The 12,935-nt window shown below is 37.8% G+C and overlaps 1 protein-coding gene across 1 annotated transcript in view; it reads right to left on the bottom strand.

Annotated features, from left to right (window-relative positions):
• Positions 1–12,935, bottom strand: part of NUFIP1 (nuclear FMR1 interacting protein 1) — a 31,514-nt gene that overhangs the window by 17,161 nt on the left and 1,418 nt on the right. The window contains exons 2-5 of the mRNA XM_010951381.3: positions 11,691–11,776; positions 10,240–10,338; positions 9,310–9,372; positions 8,430–8,506 (exon numbers count right to left, since the gene is read on the bottom strand). Of these exons, the coding sequence (XP_010949683.1) occupies positions 8,430–8,506; positions 9,310–9,372; positions 10,240–10,338; positions 11,691–11,776 (325 nt within the window). The remainder of the gene's footprint in view (positions 1–8,429; positions 8,507–9,309; positions 9,373–10,239; positions 10,339–11,690; positions 11,777–12,935) is intronic.

Here is a 12,935-nt window from a genome sequence, read left to right as displayed (position 1 = left end):
TCTCAATGGGAAAGAATGTAAAGGTGGGTTACAGCAAGCAGATTTTAGGTGAGATGTAAGAAAGAATTCCTTAAACGAGACATCAGGAATGTTATGGAAACTCCTTTGCTGGAAGTCTTTTAAAACTACTCACTTTTTCTTTCTGGTCGATTAAGTATCACTTTCCTAAAGGTAAGGGAAAAGTTGTAAGATTCTATTTTTCAGTGTTTAAGTTAATAAAATCGTCTTCCAAAGGTTATACCATTCTTATTTACACAGAACCTAGAGACTAAAAACTAGGAAAAACAAGGGTACTAGAAAGCAAATTATCCCCCAAAAAGGGAAACCAGAAACACAAGACCTAGTTATACATACAATTATAATTAGGAACCGCTTCCAGCAACATACTACTGAGATTCAAGAATAAAGAAAAGTCTAGATCTTTGATGAAGGACTCAGCTCAGGTTTTTAAAGTATACAAACCTAAAGAAAACTGTTGACAAAAATCAAATTGTCTTACACTGCACAATCGCATACTGATAAAACTTAATACAATATCTTCTGTCAGAGAATGGATGTTATGAAGCGATAAAGACTGACTGTTTTAATCTACTAAGATCACTTTTCTCCCTAGTTCCATCTTTCCCCAAAACCCCAAAAGGAACTGGCCCTGACACCGTATGCTCTTATTCCTCTCTTTTCCTTCTTTCGTTCCTTATCCCCTCTTTGGCTTCCCTTTGCCTAACCCTTATGCCTCCAGGGACAATCCTTTAGCCCCAGAGTCAATAAATGCTATTATTTTAGCATGTCTCATCCTGGTGACATCTTACTCTTTAACCCTTTCCTGATCCCCAAATCACTACCCATTCATTGGCTTTTCCCCCAAGCCTGTTCTCTAGAAAAACACAATCCCTCTTCACTCTCACTGAACCACAGCTGCTTCAACACAAGCTATAGTACTGCATTTTTATTTCAGTCTTTTAGAACTTCACAAAGATGGAGCATTCCTAGGAGCACACCCCCTCTGTTGGAATTCTGCAGAACTGGGGACATAATTATACAGGATTTCCTTAGAGCCACGGTGACGACTGAACTAAACATCACAAAACTACTCCACCTAGTGGACTCCCAATCTGCTGGAAGCATGTCTCAATGCCTCTAAAATCCAGGTTGTGGAAACAAACCTCTATCACTCATTTCCCCTAATGCCAAATCAAATACAGCATTTGTACTCCAGGAATTAAGAAAGAATCACTTTGGGGTTTTTCGCTGGGGTTTTTTTTTTTTTTTTTTGCAGGTTATTAGTGGAAAAGCATTAAAGTTTTTAATTAAACACAGTGGGTACCTCCAAGTTTGGCTAATCTGAAAAAAATAAAGATGAATGAATACAAAGAAGTATTTTCTTTAAAGAGTAATACACCAAGCAAATCTTTATAGTTTTCTTTCAGCTCAGAAATTCTTACTCTGTGAAAAGCTTTTACAAGGTTTTCGAACAGAGCAATTACACAAAGATTACCCTCCTAGCCTGTCAAAGAACATAGTGACTTCCTCAGAAAGAATGTAGCTCTCATAAGAAAGGTAAAATTCAAGACATAAGGGCTACTCTGACGTGTCAATGTCAAACTTCCTCTTTTTAGGAGTTCAAATAACTTTTAAAAATTGAGAATGATAAAAACTTAAATATGCCAACAGAAATGTTTCCCATACTTTTTATTAAAAGTTTTATTAAAAGTACACTCATACACATACATAGAAATAACACATGTGTATGTAAAGTGCAAGAATGTGAGAATCAAGAAACGGAAGAACCTCAGATGAAATCATCAACTGCCGAAAGATAATTTCGGAACCCTTTATTAACAAGGTGACATCACAGATACAAATAAACTTCATCCAAAACTGTCATCCTCGCCCAAACTCCTCATTCTTTTTAAGCATCTCTAACCTCTTATTCACTCCATAGATTTTACCCATTCCTCTTCCAAGTCATTTCTTTCCGCCGTCACATACTTTTAGCCTACATTCTGAAAACTAGAATTCAGTTCTATCCGCTCTGCTGCCACCAATGCTACGTGAAAAGAATTACCAATAAGCATATTCAACGCTTGCTCAAGTCTCTCCTTCCTTCAGGATAGAGCTGCTTCCAAGTATTATTTAGTTTTGAAATTCAAACTTTAAAGTTCAAGCTCATCAAGCACTGAGGCAAACACACCCAACTGTTCATTCTCCCCTCTTCCTTAATAATTTTGTTTGGGGACATCCCATTGGCTCTGCTGCCACTAAAGGTGGCCAAGCAACCCACTGGTAGCCAGTAAGAGCTACGTGGAAGTCTCCTGGTTGGGGTTAAAAACAAAGCAATTGTTTTTCCAATGAAAAGGGGATAAACTCAGCCACAAGTGCCTTTTGTCTTTTCCTCTTCCTGCCTAGTCTGTGGACTTAACATTTAAACTGCAGGAACCTTCTGGCAGATATGAAGGTGAAAATCACCTACTGGGGTGCAAAAAGAGAGTGCCTGCACCCAATGGTACTGTCAAGCAGCAACTGCAGCCTGGACCTTTTTCTTCTTGGGAAAAATAGACCCTTTTGTGCTAAGCCACAGGAATCAGGTTGCTGTTCCACTTCTGGAACATGATCCTAACAGAGGCAAGCATCACCGCACCCTCGCTATCCTCCCTAATCTGAATGCTTTCCATGCCTAACTAGGCATATCTTGATTTAAAAACTCACCTCCTGAAAGGAGTGGCAGCTTCCTATAAAGTTAAACATATGCTTATCATATGACCAGCCAATCCCATTCCCAATTATTGACCCAAGTCAAATAAAACTCCACATTCCAAACAAAACCTGCATGTAAATGTTTATGAAAGCTTTATTTGTTATCACCAAATACTGGAAATATTCCAAATGTCCCTTAACTGGGAAATGGATAAACAAACTGCGGTACATCCATTTAATGAAAGAACAAGCTACTGCTGCAGAAAGCAACATAAATGAATCTCAAATGCACTATACGGGGTCAAAGAGACTCAAAAAGCCACACACTGCATGAGTCCATTTATACAATGTTCTGCAAACACACAAATATGGGAACAGAAAACAGATCAGTGGCTGTCAGGGGCTGGAGGTAGCAGAAGAGGTTGATCGCAAAGGGCATGAGGCAATATGGGGGGTGACAGAATCTTGATTTTATATCTTGACTGTGGTGGTGATTTCACAACTATGTGTGTTTGTCAGAACTATGCACTAAAAAAGAATGAATTTCACCGTAATTATAATTTACCTTAAATAAGTGGTGGGGGTTGGGGGGAGATCTGACACTACCCCTCTTACACAACAAACTGACTACCCTGCCTTCCAAAGACTCCAAGTAACCCTTGACAGGACACTGTCATCCCCACGTGGCGAAGGTTAATGCTTCAGTGCCTGTGGTCTCGCGGCCACCTCACGGTATTCTTCCTACGTCTCCCACTACATCTGCTCTCAGTTACCCTGGCCATATATAATAAAATCTTTGCCTTTTCAAATACTGAATGTTTACCTCAAATTTCAAGCTAAATCTTGCCAAGATTTTCAAAGATATAATATACATGAACATAAATTCAAAGGTGACTGAGATTTCTCAGTAACATTAGAAAACCTAACCAGTCTTCTACCAAAGACTTTATATAAACACATGCTACCTAAGCTAGTTTGCATCTTCAAGTTTAATATTCCTTACATTTCTCTAGCCAGTGGAATTTTTTCCTTTAAAGCACTTGTTGCACAAAACCACAAGGTGGCACAGTTCACCTTCATATGGGGAAAGCTACTGTAGAGAGGAAGTCATCCAAATACAGATCAATTTGGTTTGTCTCAGTGATGATCTGTCCTATGTGGTGAGAATTAATTATTCAAAACTACAGCGGTTTAAGTACTATTTGTTATATTACTGAATTCCAGCCATAGTTATTAATCGGATGAACACATTTCTGCCCAACTTCTTTAAAAATGGCAAAGGTACAGTTTAAAACATAATTTAAAAACAAGAATCTTAGCAAGATTTTTCCAACCACTTACTTGTATGCACTCAAAATACACCCATAAAAATTTTTTTCAAACCCCATTTACATATATCAAAATTTGTAAGCATCTCGTATCTACCAACAGTTTGGGATACAAACTGTCACTTGGTACATGGTTCTTATACTTCTAAAGCTTGTAATTTATTCTTTTTAAAAAACACATGCTCAAAAAACTTCATCAGTAGGACCATAATAAGAGGCATCTACGCTAAAGAGGCAGAGGGGATACCACATTCAAAGGACAAGATACTCCTCTAGGCAGATGAGGAAAACTATTCCCCAAATTTAATCTGGCAGGATTTCAGCTGGACTAAAAGCAGTGAGCAAAACTTGAAGGATGGAGAAGGTTAAGATTTTTGAGAAGCAGCAGCATGATCAAAACTGAGCCTGAAGACTCAAAAAACCTGTTTGGGATATGATTAAAAAACAAGTGTGGGCTGGGACAAAGCTCCTATAACCAAGTAATCTGGGGAATAATCTGAAAAGATGTATTAAGCCTACATTACAGTACCTTGACTGCCAGTTCTAAGGCACTCTGTTTTCACTGGCATTTTAGCTGGCTAAAATAAAATCAGTTTAACAAATTTATATTTAAACCTTATTCTACATAGCCACTTATATACGAAATATTTGCATACTAACATCGAATGTTGCACAGTAAAAGAACAAACACAAAGAGAATAGCCTAACCCCAGTGGTCAAGTCCATCCCTTAAGTGTGATAACACTGCTGATATTCACTCGCAGACCACACGTCAACCTGTGGTTCTCTTAAACAACACTCAGCAACTGAGCCAGGGCTGAGATTTTGCCAGGTGGGTGCAATGGAGGGCGTTGGCATCAGGGAGCTGAGATGCTGAGAGTGGTGGAAGTGATTTAAACCTGGCAGGGAAGCAAACAGAGCAGAGAGATGAGAGACAGAGAAGGTGAAGAGGGTAAGGGGTGGGCAGCCTCAACCAGTACAGGACCAGGCAGAGGTGACTGAGAGAGCTGGATGCCGTGGAAGTTATGCCCAAAGAGGAGTAAGCCCAACTTTAAGATTTCTGGGGCAGAAAGTTCAGAAGATAAGATCCATGGTGTGGCCATGAAAGTAAGAGACTAAAACTGCACGGAGGTAAAGGACACTGGAAATAGGAAGGTAAAAAAGATGAGCTCTTTATTACAGCAATCCGCCTCATTGAGAATCTTGGGGGAGGATGTTAGAGCTACAGAGAGCTGTCCAGACAGACGGCAGGAAACTCAAAGAGAAGGGCAAAGGAGCAATATCTAGAATCCGCATCAAGGAGGCCCTACAGGTAGCAAAATCAGTCACTTTTTGTTCTTGGTTTATCTGACCTTCCCAACAGCAACATGCACCGATAACCATACCTTCCTTCTTGAAATCCTCCCCTCTACTGGCTTCCATGACATGTCACATTCTTAGTCTTCACTTCCCCAGCTCTTGCTCAGCAGTCTTGTTGGCTTTACTCCCTGTCAGGCTATCTTCTGTCCCCACTTTACCCTCTCTCTGTCGGGAAAATCTGCATTCACGGTTTCATGATTTTAAAACACCTATCTCCAGCCAGTCTGCTCTGAGTCCCGATGTCTCAGAAGTGCCTCATACTCAGCAATGCCCAAAATCAACACCTACAAATCTGGTCCCCTGGATCAGTAACAGGCGCCACCTTTCCCAGAGGTACTCATACCAGGAACTTGGACGTCTCCTCAAAACCTCTTTCCTTGACCCCACAGTTGTTCAATCAGCAAATACTGCCCATTTTCATCTCCCAAACGGTTTATATCCACCTACTTCTCTCTGTCCCCGCAACTGCCATCTTCCAAAAGCTTCTACCCTATCTAACCTAAACTCAAGTTCCTACACTCAGGCCAAACTGTCTGAGCACTGCCTCCCTTTATTTCTTCATAGTTAGGTCTAAGTTAGCTCAACCTTTCTTTGTCAGGGAACACCCCCACCCCACTCCTCCAGACTAGGTGAGGTCCTTTCACTGATGTGCTGAGGAGGGCAGTGTGGAGGATGTGGCAAAGGAAAACAGCTACAGACATAGCGGAACAGAACCATTGAAGTTGGCTACCACTAATTTAACAGTGGCTCCAATCTTCCCAGGGTTTATATAATGATTTAATTTAAACACGTGCTAGAGATAAAAGAACCAAAGTCGGCAAATCAGGAACTCTCTTCAGATCTCCCTATTGACCTAAATGAACTCAAAATTTGAGAAATTCAACACTTTAGTTAACGTCTTAGTTACTTTATAATCATTGCTGACTAATAACCATTGTCATTCTCCTCAAGAGATTTAAACACATACAGCAGGGGCCGGCACCACTGAGCTGAAACAACTTCCAACTGACCAAGTCAGGGCAAAGTAGCAGAGAGACAACCTTAGCAGTTAGGCCATTTCCATCTCATCTAGCAGGATATGATCTTCAATACCATTATCATCAGCTCTTCAAAAACCAAGTACCAGGAAGCAGAGCTAACGGACCCAACTCTTTGACTTCTAAGTTTGACAGTGCAATGGCTAAGGCTCCCTAGTAAGTGCCAAGACCAGGTCTACTCACACTACACCACTGAACAGTAATTCAGTCGGAAAATACTTATTCTCCGCATACTAAATCCCAGGCACCATGCAAAGTGCAGCAGAATCAAAGCTGTCTAAGACCAGGCCACCTATAATATAATGCAACAAATGCTACTGTGTTTGTATTAAGCTATGTACTGGCAAAAGGACACAGTGAATGATGCATTGCGGTAGGTTGGTCCACAAACTGGCAGCCAATCCACACACTTATGCCTGGGTGTAAATCAACTGCGTCCCTCAGCAAAATATTCAGTTCAGCTGATACTTTCTTCTTACCAAGACTTTCTCAATGAAGGAAGTAAGGTATAGATTTACATTCTGGCTCAAGTTCCTTATCTGGTTACAGATGGAGCTCTGGCAGCACTGAGACAGAGGAAATGAAGGGTAAGAAGAGAACGACAAATCAGGTGACATTTAAGACAAATCGTACAAGATAAGTAAGATTCTGCCAGGAGGTAAAGAGGAAGAGGCATTCTAGTATACCCTACTCCTGCTGGCCTAGATTCTTACAGATGTTAGACAAAGATGCACTTGAAATTTTGATAAATCCATTGAGTCCATGTTGACAGGCTGGACCCAGGCTTACCTGCTTAAAAATTAAATTCCTCTGATCATCTCTTCACCCTCATCCAACTCTGCACACAGTATTAATAACTAGTATCTATACACATTTACTGAATTCTATTTGTTCTCAGTTGGTCCTAAATCTTTTATGTTTATGCTGGTTTTTCTCAGAGTTACCTCTAAAGCTTTAAAAGGCAGTGACTCACTTTTTCACATACAGTGTAAGGTTTGGCAAAGCACTATGCATACAGACATACAGTGGATTTAAAGTGAAAACTTTAACTAAGCTCAATGAAGTACAAGTTTAACCTGCTGGCCAGAAGTATTAAGTATCTTTCTTGACTTTTGAGGATAACCCTTCCTATCTCAGGCTCTCCTCATTTTTTTAATTCCAGAAAAGTAGCTACTGACTTGAAAGTGCAGCTGACCATCCTAACAGTTCTGACTTAGTCTTCTGCTTTGGGATGAGGTATCCTGGTCCTTTCTGAGAAGATAATAATAAAATAGTATCCTTGTGGGATTTTTCATTAGATTCTAGCTAGACATCTACTAAGCTTTCTTCCCTAGTAAGTAGAAAGCTACGACTCACATGGTGAGGCTCAAATTTTAATTACAGGAAAACATTTCCGGTTTTTTATAGTGAAGGACAAGCATGTGAGTAGCTTGTCACTGCTGTGCTCCTTCTGCCTCGCATACTGCAATCATTCAATAATTTTAAAATGATCAAAACAATAAACATAGCAAAGTATCATCCTTTTTTTTTACATAGCATCCACCCATCACGGCCTCAGCACTGAATATCTAACACAGGTGGCAGGTATGTAGTAGCTCCCCTCAAAGAGTAAAGTCCCATTATGACATCAGTTATTTACGAAGAGTTCCTATTAGGTCTACCAAAAACTACATTCAATAATAGCCTCATACAATACAGTTTACAGTCCTATGCCCTAGTACCAACATTATAAGGGAATGCGATGAATCAAAATAAATATAAATATAAATTAAATTAAAACTGTGTGTTTATCATACATCAAGTAACAATATTCTCAAAATCACTATATGCCAATTCTGCAGAATAACAAAATTAGGACTGGTCATTTTCAGTTGAGTATTTGCAACGTTATAAAAGACCAAATTTCCTTTTTCAAATTATTCATTAGGGCCAGGTCAGTCATTATTTCGAAGCACTCAGCCTTGCCACAGTAAAAGAAAGTTGTTTCACTAGTTCTGAACTCTTTACTCACTTTCTTCTTTCTTCCCTCCATCTTGCAATCTCCTCTGGAGTGTCTAACTTGATTTTCTTCATACCAGGAGCATGCATCTAAGGGGAAAATGCCTGCTGAATATCAGGAAGCACACTGTACGCTTTTGACTAAATGCCAAATATTATGGGGGCCAATAGACACTCTGCAGCCAACATTAAATTTACTAGCAGAGACAATTTTAAAATCAAGTAAGCAGGTTTTATCTATCCTTATTATGACTTTTCCTTTAAAGGAAAAAGAAATTTCTCATGTATTTAGATTAGTCCTATTGATAAAAAAAGGAGTAACATAATTTGGTTTACAAAGTAAATATGTCACCCGTTTCTCAACTGACATTAAATACCCAAATGAATGACCTTCCAGCCACAATTGAGGGAGACAGCCAAAGAAATAATGAAAACACAAAACGATCTGGGGCAATGCGGTGTATCAAAACAAGCATAGAGGGGGAGGGTATAGCTTAAGCGGTAGAGCGCATGCTTAGCATGCATGAGGTCCTGGATTCAAACTCCAGTACCTCCTCTATGAATAAATCAATGAATAAACCTACATATCTTCCCACACCAAAAAAAAAAAAAAAAAAAAAAAGCATAGAATTTGGAGTCAAGAGACCCAAGTTCAAGAATCAGTTCAGAGGCATTAGGGCAAATCATTTTATAAATCTCTTAAATAGGGCCAAGGTTTATCTACTTTACACAGTGGTTTCTGAAAAACAGAATAACAGATGTAAAAACGCTGTACAAAGTTCTCCATGAATGTTACTTACTATTTATTAGACTATGTAAATGAAGAGCTGTGAAGATTATAGACCAATGAAATTTTAAAAAGCACATTAAAAAAATGAGACATAAAAACTTACATTTTTCCAATGGAATTGGACAATCTTCTCATGTGCAGTAAAAGAGCAATCTACTTCAGGACACTGTAAGAATTTTAAAAAAGACTATTCAATGTTTTCCATATTAAATTTATCCTACTACAGACATATTCTGGTCAAATTACAACTGTGATGTTATCACTGCATACTTATGTCAATAGCAAAACAAAAATCACTCCAAAACAGAGTTGCATTCTCAAAGTATACAATACAGTAATACATATAATTTGCTTCTCCACTTCAGTGAATGCATGATATCAGCAATGTTGTAAAACGTTCTTTTTCTTTCTTTGACTCTTTTTTCTTTTTAACTGGTGGTACTGGGAATTGAACCCAGGACCTCATGCATGCTAAGCAGGCTCTACCAATGAGTTATACCCACCCACCGCCCTAACGTTTTTAATTTAATTAAGTTGAGGGCACTTCTATAAACTGAAAGACAACTTTTCCAAACTAAGAGCTTCCTTTTTAACCTTTTTTACTTCTCAAATATTCTGGTTAAAAATCCTTTTAAAGTACTTAATAAGGTCCAGACCATCCTTAGAGGATGCCAGACCATGGCAAATTATACAGTGTGGTTAAATGATCAAGGGCAGCCTTAAAGGTCAAAGAACTCACAAAGGTGCATGGAGCAACTGGAGGAGAGGCCCAGCTCTCTTATCGAGCAGAGGGAGTGCACACGTACAGACAGCTGCCAGACCCCACCTTCTCCTTTGCTGCCACTTTACCTCTTTCTGAAGCAGTGGGCTCCCCACCCTCAAACTGCAAATCCCAGGGTCAATGTCCCCATTTGCCAAGTCATCAAACAACATGTCTGTGAAAAATATGAACTTGCATGGAAAAAAAGCTCAGAATTTCTACCGAATATACCCATTTTGCTAAATAAGTTTCAGGACAAACAAAAAAACCTACTTTTGTATGTTCAGACATGTGTTTATCATACTTCTCTTGATTTTTAAAACCACGATCACAGGTATCACAAAAATAGTGAAAAACTGGTTCCTTTCTTTTCTGTAAACAAAAATGAAGAGGCATTAGGCTTCTGGTGAGAAATCTTTAATCAACAGTAAAAATATAACTATTCCTCTAATAGTACATATTTTGATTTTTCACATAAATCTTACATGTGGGAGAAACTTCTGAACACATTTCTAATGAAGGGATGATTCTGCTTCTTTCAAATTTTAACAATCACAAAAGGGTCAGCATGATAAAAATGTTAAAATCTGAGTAGTGCTAATATAAACTGTGAGTAGATTTCAAATTGGTAATCCAATTAAGACTTAGTATAGCAAACGTCAAAATGACCTAAGAATAAATATTCAGGGTAAAAACAGCATTTCTTCTTTTAGGAAAAACAAGTACACTATATATTTTTTTAAAGTACAGAAGAGGAAAAAAATACAAGTTTCTTCTGTATAGCACAGGGAACTATACTCAGTATCTTGTTATAAACTTTAATGAAAAAGAATCGGAAAATGAATATATGTATGTATATGCATGACTGGGACATTGTGCTGTACACCAGAAATTGACACATTGTAAATGAATGTACTTCAATAAAAAAATAAAATAAAATAAAAGTAAATTTTTAAAAGTATGGAAGGGGGAAAAAAGAATTATTTAGGTAAATATTCATTTTTTTAATTCTCAATTTGCTGTTTTTACATTTAAACAAAAACAAAAAAGATTATTGCAATGAGAGATATATAGGAAATGGTCTCCAAATGTTTAATGTTGAGATTATAATAAATGTATCACACTTTCGCTATATTTTATATATTAGCTACATAGTTTTCATGCCACACAAAGGGCACTAATTGCATGTAATTGCTGTAGACCTTACTCAACTTATTCTAAACTAATGACATTATTTATACATCTTATAAGTTGAAAGACCAAATTGTATGCTACATCAGAATAAAGGAAACCTATTTTAAGACTTGGTTACTGAACATAAGCAAGAGTTGATCCTCAATGGAAAAAAAAAAACTTTTAATGCCATCCTTCCCCTCCCAATTTGCTAGTAATATAAGTATAATACATTATGTATAATTTATATTTTTTATTTAATTGAAGTTAAATAACATTTACATTTATCTATAATCATAATTTCCAATTATATTTACTCCTGATACTACATTAAAATGGATTTAATGTTTTCTTTTTCAATAATTTCTCCATTTATTTCTCAAAACTATTTTGGTTTACTTAAGCTAAGATCCTTAAAGATCCTTTTATAGCAAGGCTCTGCAGTGTCAATAATGGATGCAAAACACTAAGACAGTTATGACAGAAACTCAAGATATAAAACAGTGATATAGCAACCAAAGTGTCACATTCAAGAACATCTTTAAAAATACCTTTTTTTTCTGTTTTCTCCTGGGAGAGAAGTTGTTGAAGTTATTGGCATCTGCATCATGTCTTCGTGGAAAATAAGAATGTTTAACTGAAAAACAAAGACCCATAAATGTTTGCAACAATAAAATTATTGAAAATGTTATTTATTATAGCATGTCACAAGTACTTGAGTAAAAACAGTGGTAAACTACCTCTCCTAGGAAGACTAGTAGCTCAAACAAATTAACAAAGATTAAAAATAGTTTACCAAATATTTTTCAAATCAATACATATTGGTAAGATTATATGTCCATAGATGCTTCAGGCATTTAAGTAAAGGAATGGACAGGCTAACCTGGTAAAATTTCTATATAACCTGGTAAAACTCCTTGTAGTTATTTCTGATGTAGCTATTTCTAATGTTTGACCACTAGAAATGCAAACCTTTAAAATCCCTGATACAGCTCTTTCAGATTCTATTTTACACAAGGAAAAGAGAACTTGTGAAATATTTTTTCTTTCAAATTCTTTTCCTTTCTTATTGTCATGACCCTACTCTGAAACTTTGATCTTTCACCCAGATTACTGTGACAGCCTCCCAGACTGTCCTCCAGTTCCTAAACCCTCTCTTCCAGCAGACCCTGCATACTGACACTACAAAAATCATCCCCCAGTCACCACAACCCTGCTCACAACTCTGGAAGCAAATGGCTTTCCAGAGTCCGTCAATGAGATCCCACTTTATCTTCTCACCCTGCTCTTCCCCCATAACCTCCACATACTCTGCTTCAGTCATCCCAGAACACTGCACCCTTCAGAACTCACCTTGTACTGACACCTCTTTACCTGTATCTAAAAAGTATCTTTTCCTAAATCCTAAACATCCCCCAAAACGCTTCTTCCAAGAGCTTTTCCCAGCTCCCCCCCACACTCTGAAATCTTCTCCTACATGCCTCTAATACCAGTCACACTGTATTGAGATTTATATTTATGAACCCATCTCACCCAACTTAGTATCATCTTAGGTACATTCAATCCCCAGCATTTGGCACACAGTAAGCAATGATCTGGATTCAATTTAATGCAACTTGAATCTTGTAGAAAGTTGGAGAATGGTTTAAAGTGAACAATCTCGTAGCTTTAAACATAATCTACATGCTGATGACACCCAAATTTACAGCTCTAGCCTCAACTCTCCCCTGAAAATACTAACTAATAGCTGAAAGTCAGTTCAGTACCTCTACTTGACACCTCCTGGTCTTCTTTAC

This window comes from Camelus bactrianus, chromosome 14 (assembly GCF_048773025.1).
Source record: "Camelus bactrianus isolate YW-2024 breed Bactrian camel chromosome 14, ASM4877302v1, whole genome shotgun sequence".
Classification (NCBI taxonomy): Eukaryota; Metazoa; Chordata; class Mammalia; order Artiodactyla; family Camelidae; genus Camelus; species Camelus bactrianus.
Note: the sequence above shows the minus strand (reverse complement) of the source record. Positions and strands in the feature narration are given on the sequence as shown.